Raw genomic sequence first — 21,909 nt, 5'->3', positions numbered from 1 at the left:
GGATGTCCATGCATTCTAATTTTGCTTAAGACGAACTTGGCTTATGCCTATTATCCCAGCATAATTTTTTATTTTTTATTTTTTTGGCACCAGGATTGAATCCAGGGACACTTAAATTACTAAGTCACATCCCCAGCCCTTTTTAATTTTTGAGACAGGGTCCCATTAGGTTGCTTGGGGGCGGGGCTGAGGTTGTGGCTCAGCGGTAGAGCACTCTCACCTAGCACATGCAAGGTGCTGGGTTCAATCCTCAGCACCACATAAAAATAAATTTTAAAAAAGGTATTATGTTCAATTGCAAAATATATCTATAAGTCGCTTAAGTCCTCACTAAATTGCTAAGGCCAGCTTTGAACTTTGCAATCCTCTTGCCTTGGCTCCTCCTAAACCACTGGGATTACATACCAGTGCCACCATGCCCCAATCCAGCATAATTTTTAATAGTACCTCCTTTCATTCCCAAAAGACCCCTGTTTGGATGATCAATTATATTTCCAGTCTAAACCGAGTACATAGCAAGATGTGGTTATAGTTTGCTTACTTTCCAGTTTGCCCAAATTACTTTCCAAGATACTGTAATATGCATATTTACATTTTATATAAACATTGTAGTAGTAATAACATGTAATCTCATTTTAATCTTTACAACAATATTCTCATTTTGCATTTGAGGAAACATTCAGATTAGAATAAATGACCTGCCAAAAATCATGAGCTAGAAGCTCTGTATATTCTACAGTGTATATCTTAAGGTCTTTGCAATATCTATTAATTAATTAATTTGGCCCTTAATCTCTTATATTTGTTGGGAGGAAGTATAGTGTATTGATTATAGGTAATGGAGAATATAGGTAATGGAGCTGGGTGCAGTGTTGCACACTGTGCCTGGGTTATGGTAAACTTTTTTCTTTTTTTTTTTTTTTTTTTGTTATGTGATGCTGAAGATTGAATCCAGGGCCTTACGAACGTTAAGGCTGGCACTTTACCACTGAACTGTATCCCCAGCCTTTAATATGCAGTGAAATCCTCTCTTCCCCCCAAAATAAAACCTCCCACTCTTAAAAAAATAAGAGTACTTTATGTTTTCCCCTCTAATTAAAAATTAATAATTTTAACCTTCAGTAGTTGGTACCCAATTATGAATCCCTTTTGAAAATATTTAATCATAGGGACTTTTTAATATATTTAATTTTCAAGAAATAGTTTAACATGCAGCATATCCATAATTACTTGAACAGAGTAAAGCATCCATTAAAATGTATATAGATGCTTTAAACATACCTTGGAAAACTCTTCAGTAATGTTTTTCCACAGTTAATAAAGGCAGATGTTGTATAGGATAATGTAGGGACCAGGAGATGACTTTTTGCAGGAAAGCAAATAAAACAACAATTTGGGCTTGAATTGATGGGGCTGTAGTTCTGACAGTGGAAGAGGGAAAGTCAGAATGAATGGATCCATGAACGATTCTGAAAGAAGATTTAAGAAGACTTTGTGACTATTAGAAGGACGGAGAGGAACAAAAATAATTCCCCGATTCTAGTCTAAGAGAATTTTGATGTCATTAATTTCAAATGTGGTAGCCCAGGTGGACATTGAAGAGACTAAATAGGTTTTAGACACACTGACTGGAACCTAGCAGTGGCAGGCAGACCAGAAAGCCAAGGCCAAAGAAGTTAGGGGAAAGACTGGGTTTAGAGAAATAGCTTAAGCCATGAAATCATACTTCCTCTGTTTTAGGATAGAAAGAGGAGTTGCTGAAGGAAAAGAAACCCAGAGAATGGTAAAGCAATAAGAAGAGTCAGCAGAGCTGTATTGTTTGAACAAAATCAGGGAAGAGTCAGAGAGTGATGAAAGAGCTAACTGATGATGAATAATGAGCAGTCTTTAGAGTTGGTGTGGCTGACCTTGATGAGCATCATCGCTGCTATAAAGGCTATAGCTTTCAGTGATGTTGAAGATGCAACTTTTTAAATGAGAGAGTAAAATGAAAACCAAGATTGTAAAGGATTAAATACAAATTGGAAGTAAAAAGCACTATTGTAGAAATTTGGCAGGAAAGGAAAACAGATAAAGGGTATAGGAGTTGATAGGGGAAACCTGAGCATGTTTGAAAGCAGATGGGGAGAAATCAGTTCAAAGGGAGAAACTGAAGATTTTTTAAAAAGTGGGAGCAAAGTCTAAATTGAGGTAAGAAGACAAAATTGAGAAAATTAGATGAAGCTGTCCTAATTTGGGAAAAATTAAAATAGATCGTTTTAATGAAACTTTACCTCTGTATGTTGGTATTTCCATCTTATTTTGATTACTTTTAGAGTTAAGTCGCTTTTTTAAAACAGTAATCTCATTAAAATACTTATTTCTTCAGATTATAAAAATAATAAAATAATTCATGTTCATTGTAGAAAATAGGGAAACTTGTAATGAATGAAAAATCACCTGTAGTCCCACCCACAATAAAGAACTTCAGTTAATAACCTAGATGTTAATGAGGTGTCATATGTTTTGATACATGTATACATTGTACAGTGTTGAAATCAGGTTAAACATATCTGTCCACTCAAATATTCATAATTTCTTTATAGTGAAAACATTAAAAATCCTTTCTTTTAGCCTTTTGAGAAGTACAGTGTCTTATTGTTATCTGTAGTCACCCTGCTATGAAATAGCACACCAGAACTTCTTACTCTTATTTAACTGTAACTTAGTACCTATTGGTCAACTTTTCCCCTGTTCCTTCCTGCTGCCTACTCTTTCCAGTCTCCGATTACCATCATTCTACTATCAACTCCTATGAGATCAACTCTTAGATTTCAAATATGAATGAGATCTTGCATTATTTGTCTTTCTGTAATGATCGCCATTTCTATCCCTGTCCTGACAGATTATACAGTTACATCCTTTTTATGGTTATGTAATATTCCATTGTATATATGTTCATGTTTTCTTTATCTAGTCACCAACTAATGGACACATTAGTGTGTGAATAGTTATCTCTTGGTTATTGTGAATAGTACCACAATGATGAATATGGAAGTACAGATATCTTTTTGTCATTCATTTGCTTTGGATATATACCTTGTGGTGGGATTGCTGGTTCATGTGTAGTACTATTTTTGATTTTTAATTTTTTTCTTTATGGTACTGGGGATAGAACCCAGGGCCTGGTACATGCTAGGCAAGCACTCTACCAATGAACTACATCCCTAGCCCTTTTTATTTTTATATTTTTGAGGATACTGGAGATTGAACCCAGGGGCATTCTGTCACTGAGCTATATCCCTAGCCCTACTTTTTTTTCTCTTCCATTTTGAAACAGGCTCTTGCTAAGTTGCCCAGGCTGCCATTAACCTTGTGATTTTCTTGTCTCAGCCTACAAGTAGCTGGGATTACAGTATATGCCACCAAGCCTGGCCATTCTGCAGGTTGTCTCTTCCCTCTGATGATTATTTCCTTTGCAGAACCTTTTTAGTTTGATATAATCACATTTATCTATTTTTGCTTTTGTTTCCTTTGCTTTAGAGCTTTTTGAATGGATATATGTTATCTATATCTTGTTTGAAAAACCGGGATCCTACTTTGCGTTCAGTATTCTGTTTTATTTTTATTTATGTTTGTTTATATTTGCGTGCTGGGGATCAAATCTAGGGCCTACACATACTAGGCAAGCACTTCTAGCCCTATATCCTGTGTTTTAAAATACCATTATGTTTGACCCTTCCTCCACTTTTAAAAGCATTCTTTGAAAATAGTGTTTTTAATGTTCCATTGTAAGCACTGATCCCATGTGGATCAGCCTTGGTTTCTTTTTTTTTTTTAATATTTATTTTTTTGTTTTAGGTGGACACAATATCTTTATTTATTTTTATGTGGTGCTGAGGAACAAATTCAGTGCCTTGCGCATGCCAGGCCAGCACACTACCACTTGAGCCACATCCCCAGCCCCCAGCCTTGGTTTCTTAAGTCTGTTTTTATCACCTTGTTTTTTAACCTAATCCAAATTTCATTGTTAAATATTTCAGATACCATAGTAGTTAGCATGATTCTGATAGCTGAATGTAAGAGGTAGGAATCAATAACCCCAAACCCTAAATATTGTCCCAGAATATCTCATTTTTACCTTCTCTCTCCTCTCCCCTTCACTGAAATTCTTGAGGGAAAAAGTCTGTGTTTATCTTTCCCTGTCATTTTTTTGGTTGGCAGCTGCCTCTTGTTGGTCTTTAAGCCCTATAAATCTCCTCATAGGAGATTTGGCTTACCCAAATAAAGTGAGGGAAGGGTGGGAGAAAGCTTATAGCTTATGTTTATCTGTCCATTTGTTGTCTTCTCAAAAGTTAGTACTCATTTGGCTTGAATAAAGCATTAATGTTTGATTATTCAGATTGAAAATGTTGACTGAACTCTATTTGAAAATAATTTGTTTCAATTAACAAAAACAGATGTGATGGAATGGCATCCTATGCTTTATGCTCTATCACTGACTGGCCAATATCTTTGGATGTGTTACTTAGCATACTGGGGTTAAACAAAAAAGCTGGTTGGAGCTTTAAATTCTGAAACCCGTTTATTTCTTATCTATTTTATTATTATGATAGTGTTTATAAACTGTCTTTATCCTCAAGGAAGTAAATAGAAAACACCTTTATAATAATAGGAGTGACTATGGTGGTGACTTGAGAATGAGTCTTTAGAGACAACCATGTTTAACTTTTGAAGAAGAAATTGCCTAGTGAAATTACAAAGTTAAGTACAATATAAATAGTATACTGTGGTATGTTAATGTAGGAAAATTAAATTAGCTTGATCTTGAGTTGCAACTTAAGACATAGACTAAAGTCCAGACATATTTCATTCCTATGTGATGAGTTTTTCTCTTTGTGAATTTCTGAACATTTAAAGCTGTTTAACCACTTGATTTGGCTGCCATCAGGATAGATTATATGAATAAATTCCTTTCTATCTTTCTGGTGGGCAAAAGCTACTATATATAGAAAATTCATCCTTTCAATTTCTTCTGTGTACTGCTGTTTTATTTTTCAAGAAAAATACTATAATCTTTAGGAAAATATTTAATATTCAGAATAGTTTTAAGTCAGCATATTGGTCCCTTCCCAGCCTCCTTGTCTGTTTTTATTCTCTTAGGACCTTATTTCTTTTGTTCTTTTTTCATTAAAAGACCATCCTTTATATTTTCTATAATCACTGCTCCAACCTGAATGTAGGAGGTATGAATCAATAACCCCAAACCCTAAATATTGTCCCAGAATATCTCATTTACCCAGCCCCTCACACATGCTAGGCAAGCACTCTATCGCTGAGCTACAGCCGACCATTTCAGATTCTTTTTGTTCTATGACCAGATAGAATGTCAGCAGCACATAGAGAGCTTTAAACTAATTTCAGTAGCACTGTAAATATTCTTGAGAGCAAAAGGATAATCCTATATTACTGCCCTTAAAAGATGCTATCAGATTTCATGAAACATGAATTTGCAATGAGGTTTTATTATTAAAATTTTGATAATTTTCTTCCACTTAAAATAAAAAACTTCATTGAAGTATTACATATATTCCATAAAATTAATGTTTTAAATATTTGATTCATTGTATAGATGAACAGATTTTACAGTCATCATCCCCAGTACAGTTTTAGCTTGTGCCCATAAGCAGTTACACCCACTCCCTCTCCAGCCTAAAATAACTACTAATCTAATTTTGGTCTATAAATTTTTAATTTTATGGACGTTTCATATAAATGGAATCATGTAGTATAAGATGTGCTCTTTTAAAAGTGTCTGGCTTCTTTCACTTAACCATAACTTTCACACACATTATAGAAAGAGAAGAGGGAAGTTGAGTCAGTTGGTTCCTTTCATTTATTTTTCTCTAATTTCTTTAGTTTCAAAGACTTATAATGTTAAACATATTTATCTTCATTATTTTGGTTCAATGTACCTAAATACCTTGCTCATTTTTACTTCATTGAGAGAACAGAGTTTTGACTATTATTGTCATTCCTCAGGAAATCTAGTTTGAATTCAGATGTTTTAGGGGAGAGTGCTAATATAAGTGGTGATGATTCTTAATTTTAAATTCCCTTTGTTCATCACTGGTAAATAGGGAAATCATCACTTTCATATATTAACCTTGTATCTTGATAACTTGCTGTAAATCCCTTATTAGTTTCAGGATTTTTTTTGGTTGATTCTTTCAGGTTTTCTCTATTGATAATTATATTATCTGTGAACAAAGATAGTCACATTTCTCTATGGTGCTACTGAAATTAGTTTAAAGAAAAAGGCAATCTGTATTTACCTGTATTTTTTCAGTTACCATTTTCTTTCTACCTCCTTGATGTTCTAATATTTATTATTTTATCATTTCCTTTTTGTTTTTATTCAACTAAATAGAACTTCTTTTAACCATTCTTTTAAGGTCGGTCTGCTGGTGAGAAGTCATCTTAATTTTCTTTCATCTTAGAGTGCTTTGGTTTCTCCTTCATTCCTGAAGAATATTTTCTCTGCCTACAGAATTCTGGATTGCATTTTTTTTCTTTTAGCACTTGAAAAATATGTACTGCTTTCTTTTGACTTTTCCCAGTTGTCTCCATCTCTAATGATGGTTGTTTTGTGGCGACTACTCTCCTAATCCTAACCTGCTCTGATACAGACTGGTTGTCCTCTACTCCTGGTGAACAACCTTTTTGTCTTGAGATCTTCCTTTATGATTGTCCTGGGAAGTCGATTCCATCTCTCCTGTTATACCTCCATTTCTTGTTGTTGTCCCCTACCCTTTATTGCTTACTGGGAAGAATTTTTTTTCTCCAGCTTTGAATATCTGCAGATATGTTCTTTGATCCCTCAGATTTGATTGATAATTTGGCTATATGTAAAATTTTAAGTTGCCTGAGAATTTTAGTCAATGCTCCTTATCTTTATCATTTATGTATGAACAGGTTTGAATTTGAGGGCATATTTTTCATTTTGTTATAGATTTTCACCTTCTGTACCTTTTTCTGGTGCTCTGAAATTTGACAGTGATGTGCCTTTTCTTCCATTATATGACTCAAAGTGTGCCTTTTTTATTGGGAAATTCATGTCATTCAAACTTGTACAGTTTTCTTTTAAAATTTCTCATTGTTTTTTCTCTACTCTTTATCATATTCCTTTATTGGATCCCTAAAACCCAACTTCTGATTTTGTTTGTTTTTAATCTTTTTGCCCTATGTTCTAGGAGAGATCCTTGGCTTTCTCTTCCATCTTCTGTTGAGTTTTTCTACTATATTATTGTTTTTAATTTCCCAACAATCATTTTGTTGGTTTGTTTTTTCTCATTTCCATCTCATGGATATATTTTCATATTCTCTCTTGAAGGGGTTTCTAAAGTCAGGTTTATTGAAGTATAATTTATGCAAAATAAAAATTCATCCTTGAATTCACCCCTACAGGAAGTGGCACAGACCTGAAATTCCAGCAACTCAGGAGTCTAAGGCAGGAGGATCACTTGTATGAAACCAGCAGAGGCAACTTCATGAGGCCCTGTCTCAAAATAAAATTACACTGAGCTGTAGGGTCTAAGACTCAGAGGTAGAGCATCCTTGGTTTCAATCTCCAGAGCCACCAAAAAAAAAAAAAAGAAGAAGAAGAAGAAGAAAGAAAGAAAAGGAGAGAGAGAGAAGAAAAGAAAAAAATTACTTCCTTTAGTGTATGGTTCTATTAATTTTCACAGGTAACAACCACCATAATCAAGATGTAGAGCAGTTCTTTGGGAGCTCTGATCACCATAATGACAATTTTTTTAGTGTGTGTGTGTGTGTGTTCATTCCTGTAGGGCTGGTCAGAGTTCCCAAAGCATCTTCTGCCCTCTTTTTTTTTCAGTGATAGAAAGAAGGTGAAATGATTGATCATTTAGCATGTAAACTTTTACTTGATTCCTCTGATTCAGAATATGTTCCTCTTAACCATATTTATGCTTGGTGTTTCCCATCCCAAGGACTCTGTTTTACATTTTCTGTAGAATAAAACTCTAGTCTTTTTCTAGAATGGAGAAGGAAACTAACTATGCATTAAATATTCAATCCATCTACTTTTTTTAGGGTTACCTTTTTCTCCACTTCTTGAGTAGATATTGCCAATTCCTAACCCTTTGAGAGGTTCTGCTTTTCACCTTTCCTCATTGCTGATTCAAGATTTGGATTTCTCAAATGTGTCTTAAATAGATATTCAATCTGTCTGCTTCTATTGTCAATTCTGCTTTAAGGAATTCTGCTTTTCACCTTTCTTACAGATTTAGAATTTGGGTTTCTCAGATCTGCCAAGTCAAGGACCACTTTGGCTTTGTAGTTTGTAAATGTTGCTTTCATCTCATGTTTTCTTTGTCCTCATAGGTTTTATGCCTTTAAAAAACCTCTACTATGGGGCTGGGGATGTGGCTCAAGCGGTAGCGCGCTGGCCTGGCATGCATGTGGCCCGGGTTCGATCCTCAGCACCACATACAAACAAAGATGTTGTGTCCACCAAAAACTAAAAAATAAATATTAAAATTCTCTCTCTCTCTCTCTCTCTCTCTCTCTCTCTCTCTCTCTTTCTCTCTCTCTCCCTCTCTTTTAAAAAAAACCAAAAAAACAAACAAAAAAAAACTCTACTGTTATTTTAATGGCCTTTTAGGAAAGGATAGAAGTAATCATATGTATTCAATCCATTATACTTAACTTAAAAGTACCTTTTCTTAATATTTATTTTTTAGTTTTAGGTGGACACAATATTTTTATTTTACATTTATTTGGTGCTGAGGATCGAACCCAGTGCCTCGTGTATGCTTGGCGAGCGCGCTACCACTGAGCCACCACCCCAGCCCCAAAAGTACCCTTTTTTATTAAAAAAAAAGGCTAGCATTGTGCAAGAAACTCTTTATGTCTATCTGCTGCCTATTTCTCTAGCCTCATATCTCGCTCTGCTCCAATGGGCCTCCAGCCTAAACCCCAGCCACATGTATCTATTTAAGTGATTGCCAAATAAACCATGTTCCTTTATACCTCTCAGTTCTATGCATGCTATTTTCTCTTTATGTTGTTTGTCCTCTCATTTCAGCTTTGCTGATTGTCTAGGTCCTTTCTGTCAGAATGCTTATGGTATTATTGGAATTATTTATTTATTTTTTAAAAAAACTACCCTTAAGGTTTCTTAACCTAGAGATACAGGTGGGAAGGCTGTTCATTATTTTAGCTGCAGGATATCTTACAATAACCTAAAATTATTTGCAAAATTTGATGTGTGTGCATATTTTTTGAAAATATGGAATGTGCATCAGAAATACCCATGGAGCTTTTTAAAAATTATAGCTTTAGGCTCTGCTCCAGAGATCTGCTGAGTAGAGTCTTTAAAATTAGGGCTCAATAAGGTGTGTTTTCAAAAAAACTTCCTAAATGATTCTTTAGAACAGGATTTCTGAGTATAATCCTATTAACTCCAGGACCTGGCATATAGTGAATGCTTTTTAATATATAAAGAAAGAATTAGGGAAGAGTTTATGTTCAGGATATGACCTAAAATAAATTTCCTGTGTGAAACCAATGTACAAGTAGGGAAATCACTGATTTTCTCTTTTTATAAATGTAGTGATAACATCTGTTTCCCCCACTTTGGGATATTCAGGAAATAATAGAGGCTTGATTTTTTTTTTTCCCCCAAAAGAAAAGGACAGTTTTGGAGAACAGGCTATAAGAATATAAGAAAAAAAAAATTAAAGATTAGGCATTGGGCAAGTCAAATTGTCTACTTGTTTGGGGGGTCAACTTTATGTATGTAATCTGATTTTGGTTCCTCTGGTTGCAAACGGTTTTCTCTTTTTATTTTACAATCATGGGGCTCCAAAATTTTAGGTTTCTATACCTTTGGATATTATAAATACCATTTAAATGTACGGACCTAAATTCTGATTTCTTCAAAATGGCTAGTGATATAGGAAATGGGGAGATTGACTATTGCTTTGGCAAAAGTATATAATATTATTGCAACTGGTTGTGACTGAAAAAAAATGAGAACAGAAAAAATTTCCTGGAATACCCTGTCTTGTGTTTCCTTTTTGTTTAAAGTTTTAAAATGTATAAGATAGTCTTCTGTTTAACTCATATGCCTCTTTTACACAGTGTGAAGCTGTTGATGTTTATGTGTTAACAAGAAATGATCATATTCTTTACTTTTTTGTATTTTCTATTATTTTCCTTAGGTATTTAAGAGATTATGGCATCTGAAACCCACAATGTTAAAAAACGGAACTTTTCTAATAATATTGAGGATCATTCCATTGGTCTTCCTAGAAAAAAGATCTCTAATTTCACCAATAAGAACATGAAGGAGGTAAGTCCATGGTTTCTAAGAAATGGGCAGGTCAGTTTAAATAGTGAGGTCTATAGATTGTTCTGGTTAAATTGTTTAACTAATGGGAGGGTAATAATTTTGCTTAATATCCTAGAATTAAGTAGAATTATTGAAGTATAGCCATTACATTCCTAAAGCTCTAAAAACTTTTTGTTAAGTATACTGTTTTGATATGCTATAATTCTAATATTTTGGTATAAGAGGAAGCTCAGAATTGGACATAACTCTCCTATATTCATATATGAGTACATGACCAGTATAACTCCACATCATGTACAACCATAAGAATGGGAAGTTATGCTCCATGTATGTATAATATGTCAAAATACATTATACATTCTACTCTTGTGTATAACTATAAAGAACAAATAAAAGGGCTATGGTTGTAGCTCAGTGGTAGAGTCTTGCCTAGCATAGGTGAGGCACTGGGTTTGATTCTTAGCACTGTATATAAACAAATAAATAAAATAAAGGTCCATCGACAACTAAAATATATTTTCTAAGAAAAAGAGGAAGCTCAGAGATTCCTTTTGTTCACCATTACAAAGTTTGTTAGTATTGATATAATTTCTTTTAAATCATACTAAACCTCAACTCACATATTAAGCCCCTTATAAGCATAATATGTGACTAGTGGTGTGAAAAATAGGGAAATGGATGTGTTGCTTTGTCAGGGATACCTAACTACAATGTTGTACCTAATTTTTTTTTTTTTTTGGTGCTAAGGATTGAACCCAGAAGCACTTTACTACTGAGCCACATCCCCTACCCTTTTTATATTTTCAGACAGGGTCTCGCTAAATTGCTTATGGCCTTGCTAATAAGTTGCCAAGGCTGGCTTTGAACTTATGATCCTTCTGCCTCAGTCTCCCAAGTCACTGGGATTACTGATGTGCACCACTGCATCCAGCTTGTGCCTAATGATTGTTAGGACAGAAGAAGCTTTTAACTTCAAAAATATATCTATTGAATTTTAATTTTGTTGACATCAGTCATAAAGTTGACATATAAACCTATTAAAGAATTTAATGTGCCACAACTGTTTACTTTCTTTTTTTCAGGTTAAGAAATCTCCAAAACAGTTGGCTGCTTATATAAATAGGTAAGAACTTTTTTAAAGTTTGTGTGCAACAGCAAATATCAAAAGCTGGGTAACAATGAAAATATGGGGAAAATAAATATTCTGTTATAATAGTTATTATTAAACACTTCCTTTGTTCCAGGCTACACTAATACAGATATCAATATTATCTCCTTTCCCTTCAAACATTCTACTCAATAAGTATCATTACCCATAATGGTGAGAAAACTTAAGGTCAGATAAGAAAACTGATTTGTTCAGGATCGGTCAAAAAGTGGTAAACATGGCATACATTTTTAGATCTGCCTAACTCTAAAATGACCTTTCTACAAAAGCACTGGTTTTTAAAGTGTGATCCAAGAACCTAGGGATCTTGAAGCCATTTCAGAGACTTTGTGAGGTCAAAACTATTTTTATAACAATACTAAAACATATTTTTCTTTATATTCACTCTCCTGAAAATGGTATGGTAGTTTTCTAGAGGTGACATGACATTTGATATCATAAGAGACTAAATGCAGAAGCAGAAATGAGAATACAGCTGTCTCCTCTTAAACCAAATATTAAAGATTTGCAAAAACGTAAAACATTGTTGTCACTTGTTTTTTGATTTATAAAATAGTTGTTTTGGTTTGCTTAGGGAGAAGGGTTGGTAAAATATTCTGTTAGTATGAATGTTGGTCAGCAAAAACACCTGAAATAAAAAGGTATAAGGTGGAGAGATTTGTTTTGGCTTCCCATTTCAGAGGTTATGGTCATTTGGCCCTGTTGCCTTTGGGTCTGTGGCAAAGCAGTACATCATGGTGGGAAGCATGTGGCAAAAGTAACTGTTTGTCTTGTTGCAGATAGGAAGGGAAAAAGCGAGAAAGGACCCAGGATCCCAATATCACTTTCAAGGGCATTCTCCAAATGACCTTTCTTCTACCAGGCTCCTCCACCTTGTAAAGATTCTACGTCTTTCTAATAGCACCACAGCCTATTGACCAAACCTTTAGTATCTGGGCCTCTGAGGGTCTTTTAAGAGTCATACCATAACAATATGTAATAAGTCTATTATTTTTAAAATGAATTAAATTTTCCCAGTTTTAGTTTCTAATACCATAAATATTAGTCATATTACCCACATAAAAAATTCTTTTAAGCCCTGAAAATTTTTAAGAGTGCAAGGCATCCTGATACCCAAACATTTGAGGACTACAGTATGTAAGGTTTGCTCTGTTGTGTTCAGTCATACTCAAATTAAATATACTTCTCCTTTATCAAAATTATGTTAAAAATATTCAAACTGGCAGTTTATCACTTTGTCAGAGAAAGAGTAGATATCTCAAAAAAGTTGTAATTTTCTTTTTCCCAAATGGCCTTTTACTATTTCATTTTAAAAGTATCTAGTTATGTCTTTATTTTCATCTGGTCTTTATTTTCATTGTTTTCCAGGTAATTTGTAACTTCTTTTTTATTTTCCTCTATAACTAATAGTTAACACTTTTTTAATTCTAATTACTTCTAATTTTATTAGAATACAGTCACAAAACATGGCCTATTAAATCTCTCTGTTTAAAAACTTAAAAAGTTTTTATATTTTTTTTCACTTAAGAAAACAAATTCTTATTACAGAACAGTTGGACAAGCTGTGAAAAGCCCAGATAAACTACGAAAGGTGATCTATCGCAGAAAGAAAGTTCAGCATCCTTTTCCAAATCCTTGTTACAGAAAAAAACAGTCCCCTATAAGTGGGGGCTGTGACATGGCAAATAAAGAAAATGAACTGGCTTGTGCAGGCCACCTACCTGAAAAATTACACCATGATAGTCGAACATATTTGGTTAACTCCAGTGACTCTGGTACTTCACAGACAGAAAGCCCATCATCTAAATACAGTGGGTTTTTTTCCGAGGTAAGAAATTTTTCTAAATCATGTTTAGTTTTATTCCTGTGATATTATTGGCTATTTGTTTGGCTTATTCTTCTATCATAATAATTTACCACCCATTGAATAGAGGCTTATTTGAGTGATAGTAATTCCCTCAGATAATTTTCTAGATTAACCAAATTTGAATCAATGATTTCTTCCGTTTCTCTAATCTAGCAATATATAAGATTTAGTGAAATGCTTGACAAGCTGCTGTAAATATCCAGAATGACAGGTTGGCCAACAGAGGTGTAAACTAAAGGAAAAAGACAAATCTTGCCTAAAAAGTGGATCACCAAAGCCCATTATCTAGGCACAGTTTGCTGAGCTCTCAGAATTGCCTAGTAGATGTTTTATTCAGGCAAACCTGCTAGCTGTTCTAATTATAAAATTAATCATAATAAAAGTGCACATATTTACATACATCAGGATGTTCACTGATACATAGTAAAAACCAAAATCAATCTAAACAAACCATGATATATAAAGACTGGAGAATTTGCTATTAAAAATGAGGTCAATCTATGTTTTGATGTTGAAATTGTTCATATATTATAAGTGAAAAAGCAAGGCTTTAAAAAATGTAGATTTTTTTAATTTTATTTTTTCAGAGTATAATCATATGTACCTATTTGTCAGAATATGGTTTTGAAAGATACATGCCAGTCTATTAGCTGTGATTATTTCTGGGGAATGAAACTGAATGTTTTTGTAGGCCAGTAGAGAGTATCCAGTTTTGATCTTATTTAGCTCTGTTTTAAACTTCTCACAATATAATTGTATTGCCTTATTATATAGAAGTAGACACATTTAAATGATATTATATTGCTTGTCACAGAACTAAATTTTTTTCGTTTCTTTCTTATACCATTCAGTTGTTAATGTCTAGCCTATGTTTACCTTTTCCTTTTATTCACACTTATAAATTGCTAAAAGTAATTTGTCATATAAATTATTGGGTTTTAAAAGAAAAATGGTAGCAAGAAAAAAAAAGATTTTATATTTGTTCACATCATTTGTTTACTATGTTCAACTGCAGTATTCCTTTTTGAGCCCAGTATAAGGAGTCACCTTTGCATAATTTAAAACTATGTCAGTAGACTGTTTCCATTGAAAAAAATAGTTTAATATCATGTTTCAGTGTGCTTTTTAACAAACTAGATTATTGCCTTTCAGGTTTCTCAGGATCATGAAACAATGGCCCAAGTTTTGTTTAGCAGGAATTTGAGACTGAATGTAGCTTTAACTTTCTGGAGAAAGAGAAGTATAAGTGAACTTGTAGCTTATTTGGTGAGGTAAGTGTGCCCTTTATGCTCTTAGTTCAGTACAAGTAATTTTCAATGTGATATTAGAAATGCCTCTTGTTTTTTTATGCTTTTATCAGCTAAAAACTTCTATGTTTAGTTTCCATAGAGACAGTATGGTTTAAATTACATTCATCACCAGTCTAAGAGTAATCAGAATACAGAAAACCTTCTGTATATTACCTTCATTTTATTCAGGTCTCTCAAATGTTACCTTTTTGAGGACTTCCTCAATTATCTTATTTAAAAATAGTTATTTCTTAATTCCCTGTCTCCTTCCTTGTTTTATTTTTCTCCATAGCATTTATTATCATCAACCTAACTTTGTATATTCTACTTGTTTGTTTATTATCTCTGCAAGCCCACCCCTACCTCCTACACACACACAGAAGTGGAATGCAAGTCCTATCTCTTTGTTTTCTGCTGTATTTCAATATCTGACTCATTATAGACACTGGGATTTTTTGTTAATGAATTTCTAAAAGCCAGTATGATGATTATAATATGAAAGTAAATAAGGAATTTGGCTCTCTAAGCAATGCTATCCTTTTTGTACCCCCAGGATAGAAGATCTTGGAGTTGTGGTAGATTGCCTGCCTGTACTCACTAATAGGTAAAATTAGTATTTTTTAGGAAAAAAAAGTAATGTAAGCTTAAAGAAGGGCAACTTGTGGCCTATTTATAATTTCATAACTTAAGGATTTCTTTTAGTTTACAGGAAGAAAAACAATATATCTCACTTGGCTGCTGTGTAGACTTATTACCTCTTGTAAAGTCATTACTTAAAAGCAAATTTGAAGAGTAAGTGCTAATCTAAATTTTAATTCAGTTTTCTCTTTCAACATCCTTGATTTTGTGTGTTGTGAGTACATAGTAGTGGATTTGGCTCCATGGACTATCCATGGTTTCTGTTTTCAAGGAGCGTATAGTAAATTAGGAAAAGAATGTGAAATGACTGAAGAACAATTATAGAAGCTTCTATAAACAAGTTACATAAAATATAGTTTTATGAAATATGACATAAAAGTACTGAAAATTTTTAAAAGGGGCAAGGTCAGTGTGTATGTGTGTTTGGGGGGACAGTATCATCTTTATAAAGGCTTCTTGGATGAAAACACTCGAATTTTGTAATATAATGTCATTTCAGATATGTGATAGTTGGTTTAAACTGGCTTCAAGCTGTAATAAAAAGGTGGTGGTCAGAACTATCATCCAAAACAGAAATTATAAGTGATGGGTGAGTATGACTTTGAAGATAAATTCATCCTGGGTTCAATCCCCAACACTACAAATAACAAAAAGATAATTTTTTGCTAAGTTTTCTTCAGGAAAGCAACTTTAAACAAGGTGGTAATTTTATCCCATGATCATCAGTGTATAATATTTATTCTCTTCATTTTCAAAGAAATATTAACACTGTTCATTTGTGAAAATCACACATGGAAATTAAATTCCAGAGCCCAGTAATCCCCTATATCCCTCCTAGCAGAACCTACCCTTCATTTTAGAAAGAAAAAGCACAACAGTGGCTTAACCCCCATATCCATTCTGTGAGTAGGGGAGGGGAATAAGGAATGGAGGAATTCTGCAGGGTTCTTTGGTTATCTAGACATTAACCTGGGAGTCTGATGTTGATTACAATTGTAAAAACTATATTATAATCATAATTTGAGTATTGCCTTACTGTAAAAATGTGTTGGTATTGACTAAATGAGCCAGATTGTCATGAAGCTGCAAAAATTTCCTAATTTCCTTAATACCCATAATTTTCACTATAAGCTCTCAAAATTTCCCATTTCATACCCAAGAACAGATTGTCCAAATGCTGTAAATTCTTAGTTGTTTTCTTATCTACTTGGACTGCTAAATAACCTTGAATTTCTGTGATTGACATGTCCTATTTTAAATAGTTACTTGACTTTAAATAATGTAGTTTTCTCCTTGTAAAAATTGAACATTAAAAATTTTTTTCATTGGATTGTGTTTACTGTCAAAGTTCATATCCCACTATTTGTTTCTCTTCTTTTTTTTCCTCCTAGAAATATTCAGATTTTAAAACAACAATTAAGTGGCTTGTGGGAACAAGAAAACCATCTTACTTTGGTTCCAGGATATACTGGTAATATAGCTAAGGTAATCTATATTTAAGTTTAATGTTAGACATTAAAAATAATACTGTTGTACATTTATAAACAAACTATTCAGATCTTCAGGTAAAATAATTTGGTACTATTCTAAGAAGTTCTGAAATCAATCTCATATATGCAAATGCTTAAAGTCCTCTGGATGTATGAGTGACCTAGGCAGTAAGAACAGGAATTAGCCATTGAATATGTTTCATAAATAACCATAGAAATGTTGTGCCAGACAGCATTTAATAATCTAGTTCCAATCAGACAGCAATATTTGAAAAAAGTTAAAAATTCAGATAAAGACAACATCAAACCAAAGACAATGACACTCAGGAAATAAAAGATGAAGAGTACAATTAAATGGTTTTGGACTGTTCATTTTTACTTTGCTTTTATATCATCCTTTTTGAAAAAAGTGAATGGTTTAATTCACAGAATGAATTTGACATTGATCTTTATTGATTTGTCTCTTAAAGGAAAAGGTATGTTGCCAGTTTGTATTTCAGTATTTAAATTCCATAAATCATTGGTAATTATATTACAGAAGAAATTATTGTAAAGAAACATTGTTTGGGGGCATACTACTATCATAAGTGAGCATTAACCAAAATTATAAATGTATTCATTGGTTTAAGAAAACAGTCTAAATAAGAGAATTTATATCATGGATTCTTCTTGGATACGTTCAGAAACAGAAAAAAAAATGACATTAAGCAAATGTGTTATCACATTGTGTGATTTTACTTTATAGAATTCTTAATGATAATACAAACAAATCAATTTAGTTTTGTTGTTTCAAAAAGAATATACATATCCACTTCTGTTAGAAAGCCTTGCATTTTAGACAGTACAACTGAAAAAAATGATCCTTTCTTTAAAAATTTGCTTTAAATTTTAATTTTTTACAATAGGAAAAGTTTTATAGTGAACATAGTCTCAAGGTATTATGCTTATTATTGAAGACTGTTGAGTGAAATATGGCTAGTATATTAAAAGGCCAATAATAAACCAAATTAAACCTTCAATTAATTTGTAAGTTTTTGGAGGTAGAAAACAGAGGGCTATCATCAAGCTCTAGCCCTTGAGTTTACATAGCGCTGGTCAAATTCCTATCAGTTTTAACCACAAAAGCAGAGTGGTCTGAGCATAGGAACCAAAACATTCACTCAGCACTTAACTGGCATTTCTTGAATGTGTGCTGTGTGCCAGGCCCTGTGCTAAACAAGTGCATATAAAAATATCAAATAAGACTTGTAACTTCTACAGGCCACAAAGAGAAACTAAGGCAAATCAATCAACAAAAGTGAAGAGAAAATGGGTTTTATATATTTGTATTTACCATGCTGGCTAATGAAATGTTTTTGTTTTATCCTCTAAGGATGTAGATGCTTATTTATTACAGTTGCATTGAGATATTTCGTCTACTAAAGAGCATTTGGTTATTCAAAACATCCTGGATTATATGATTTCCAAAAATAAGTCTCTTCTGAGAACTATGAACTGTGGAAGAAACTGAAACCATTTTTTCTTTTAAAAAGCCACATAATGAAACCACTAATGAAAACCTAACAATCTGCTTCACATTGAAGTGGAAAAATATCCAAACGGAGCAGCTTCAACTTCAATGAGGTGAAAGTGCACTACAAAGATTGTTCGCCTTTGCTGCATTTGGGATTTATGTGGTTATCTGGTAACATTGTTTAAGAACTACTGGTCTTAATGCAGTCCTGCATAAGAATATAATTTATACTATGTGAAAAAATAAGGCAGGACTTATTACTAGGAACCACAAAGACCAATCATTATTAGTTTTTTATTGTGTTTTATAAAAAAACACTTGAATGTGTGCAGCTATTTTCTTATGTTGAATAAATATCAAAGTTTAAAACATCATAGTAAATAATCAATATTAAAAATGTTTTGTCCACACTGAGATACTGTGTATATAAATGCCTTAATTATTAATAAGCCAATGTGTTATGATACCAATATCTGTTTTTTAAAAATAAAAAAACCCACCAGGCATGGTGGGTACATGCCTGTAATCCCAGCCACTTGGAAAGCTGAGGCAAGAGGATCACAAGTTTAAAGCCAGCCTCAGCAACTTTGGAAGACCTTGTCTCAAAATATGTAATTAAAAAGGGCTGGAGATATAACTCAATGACAAAGTACTCCTGAGTTCAATACCCAATACAAAAAAAAAAATTAAAAACAACCATAGTTCTGGCATGATAAAAATCATGAAATTAATTAAATCAGGGGTTTACATTCATGTAGAATGCTGTTGTTGAAACATTTTCCATACTAGTTTTGAAACTTGAGAATGTTTTTAGAAGCTCTGATTTTTTTTTTTTTTTTTTTTGGCCAGAATGTTCATGTCATGTACGTATGTGTTATCTCTGTAAAGAAAAAGGTGAATATGTATTTGTATTAATGTTTAACTGGAAATGTTCATGGAGTTGGCTAATTTATATTCACTTTTTATTGTATATAGATTTCTAATATTTTTCATTTCTGTATCATGTAAACTTTCTTCATTTGAGTAAATTCACTAAATATTTCTATTTTTTTTGCTTTTTTAATTCTGATTTTACATGAATTTTAATTCTTTATCAGTATACTGACAGATTCTTTATTTACTACTTACTTTGAAGAGTTACTTATACTTTCAAATTGTTTACAGTTAATGCTGACCTTGTATTTTAAATTCCAACACTTTACATTACTACCTCTGCTAATGGTTAGTATAAAATGCCAGCAGACTGTATGCAGTCTTTCTTTTTAAATTCCATTTTTACTGTCAATGAACCAAATTCGCGAAATCTCGATACCTCTATATCTAACCTGTCTTGAAAGTGATTGGGTTTAATACACTACTGGTGGTTCATACATCCATCTTATCTTTAATAAGCCTAACAGACATTTGAGCAAAGATAAAATTGAATTCCTCTTCAGTAATCTTAAGAATGCAGATCTTCAGCATTTACCTAGTTAGTAACTACTGATAAGAATCTCTAGCATTTTTCTTCCTGTAAAAATGTTTAAAAGGTTACCTCGCTAAATTCTATTGAGTGTAAGCTGTATTTCATATAGCTATGTATTCCTCACAATGAATATCAGTTGTAGTAATTGGTTATTAAGCCTTTATATTATAAAAATTCCAGATTACTATACTTTTATGACTTGAAAAGTCACTTTTTAGGATGTAGGAATTGAATTATAAACCTGCATCATCCTCCCTGTGAAACCTTAAGATGGTGAAGTACAACCTTTTTGTTCTTTTTCCTTCAGTTATCATTATCTCATTTAAGAGTTTGAACAAGTTAGCATAGTTGGACGATGGTGGTAATGAGGCTAAGGGTGTGTCTTATCTTTTTATAAGTTTGTTAACATTACTCATGCACAAAATGATTTCATGGCTACAGACTGTACCTTCGCTCCGTGTCCATCTCACAGTCTACTGTAGGTCATAAGGAAGATGGTATATATAGTTTATCATAAACCATTGCCTTCAAATGGAAAGATAAGTAAAATGATTGGTGTGTGCTACTGTAGACTTATAATATTAAGATAAAATATTCAAAATAAGAAATCTTTTGTAAATTTGAATTTCACAGTGTTAAATAATTGGATCGGATAATTGACTGCAGTATTTTAAAAATCAAATTTCAGTAAATCAAATATCAGTAAAATATAAATACAAACACAAATGAAATATAGTAAGAAGTATTATGCTTTTAATACTGTGTTATTATGCCTAATTTAGGTTTGTTGAAGGCAAATAATACTTCATTTATATACTCAGAACTAGATGATTGCAGAATCTAGCTCACAGAGATATTCAGAAACACATTTCTGATTTCTCTTCTTGGCCTTTACAGTTTGCATTAGTACTTACCTTTCCCAGTTACTGAGTTTGATTAGAATTAGGTTAATTTTTAAGATTCTTGGATAAAGGATGTTAGATAAATAACTATTGTTGACCACTTTTGTTGTTCTTAAGCTCTTCTGTGCTACAGCATTTAATTAGAACGGTGTTAATCTCCAGAAAGAGCCAAATAAAGTGTTTACAAAGTGTTTGGGCTGTTGCATTGACCTAGTTTAAGACAATTACTGTCTGTAGTTGCTCATTTGTTGCACTGCTGCTAAGCAATATACAGAACTGAGGAACTTCCCCAGGTCTCTATGCCTTTTTAGCTTTTCTTAAGTTTTCTATACTTTTTTAAGTTTTCTATACTTTACTTTGCTAACTTTGCAATTATCAGGACAGATAGTTTATTGAGGTGATAGAGAATTATAATCAAGGAATTTGCATCAACAAGAGATAAAATGAATGGATTTTGTAATGAGTGATCAAGACCAGAATAAGGGTTAAAAATCAGGGAACCGGTGTTATCAAATGATTTTTTTAAATTAATTTTTGTCGGTAATTTCAAAGATAATTGGCACTGATTATTTATATAAATCCTGAGATGTGAATATTTGGATATAAGTATCTAAATCCACAGAGGAGTCAGTAAACATTAACTGCTACTAAGGAATTAAATTCTAACAACTATGAATATACTTGGTACATATCATGTCCTAATGGTAAACATGGTTGGGTATATATGTTCAGTGCTCCATTTCTAGCCTTTGAAACAGTCTTCCCAAACAGATTATTTTTATGTTTTGTAAGTTGATAAAATTAACATCAATGGATAATTAATTGAGTGACTATTAACTATAGAATGCTGGCAGTAGAAATCATATTTAAGTGCTTAATTATGTTAGTCAAGGAGTCTGAGAAAGTAAGATTTAAGTTAATATTGTATCAGTCATTCCCAGTTATCTTAATATTTAAGAATTAATGCCAATTTCCTTTATTAATTTTATGAAAAAAATTAAAATTATAAGCAGCTGACTCAGTTCACCTGGAGTAACCCATTGGATGGATACACTACTTATTTTTCAATACAGACTTTGATTTTCTAGATTATTTTAGATGGAAATAGTATTGTATGTTAGTGGATATTTACTCCTATATTATTCTTTTTCTCATAATTTCTTCTCTTTCTTTCTTCTCTTTCTTTCTTCCCTCCCTCCCTCCCTCCCTCCCTCCCTCC

General features: G+C 32.8%; 1 protein-coding gene across 2 annotated transcripts in view; it reads left to right on the top strand.

The window, feature by feature from the left end:
- Nucleotides 1-19,369, top strand: part of Katnbl1 (katanin regulatory subunit B1 like 1) — a 29,435-nt gene extending 10,066 nt beyond the window's left edge. For both annotated transcript variants that reach the window (XM_015480859.2, XM_048792893.1), the window contains exons 2-10: nucleotides 10,227-10,357; nucleotides 11,440-11,480; nucleotides 13,074-13,353; nucleotides 14,545-14,663; nucleotides 15,235-15,285; nucleotides 15,384-15,473; nucleotides 15,820-15,909; nucleotides 16,712-16,805; nucleotides 18,183-19,369. In XM_015480859.2, coding sequence (XP_015336345.1) covers nucleotides 10,241-10,357; nucleotides 11,440-11,480; nucleotides 13,074-13,353; nucleotides 14,545-14,663; nucleotides 15,235-15,285; nucleotides 15,384-15,473; nucleotides 15,820-15,909; nucleotides 16,712-16,805; nucleotides 18,183-18,215 — 915 coding nt within the window. In that variant the 5' untranslated portion in view covers nucleotides 10,227-10,240 and the 3' untranslated portion in view covers nucleotides 18,216-19,369. The remainder of the gene's footprint in view (nucleotides 1-10,226; nucleotides 10,358-11,439; nucleotides 11,481-13,073; nucleotides 13,354-14,544; nucleotides 14,664-15,234; nucleotides 15,286-15,383; nucleotides 15,474-15,819; nucleotides 15,910-16,711; nucleotides 16,806-18,182) is intronic.
- Nucleotides 19,370-21,909: the final 2,540 nt, after the last annotated feature.

The sequence above is a fragment of the Marmota marmota genome, unplaced genomic scaffold (assembly GCF_001458135.2).
Source record: "Marmota marmota marmota unplaced genomic scaffold, marMar, whole genome shotgun sequence".
Classification (NCBI taxonomy): Eukaryota; Metazoa; Chordata; class Mammalia; order Rodentia; family Sciuridae; genus Marmota; species Marmota marmota.
Note: the sequence above shows the minus strand (reverse complement) of the source record. Positions and strands in the feature narration are given on the sequence as shown.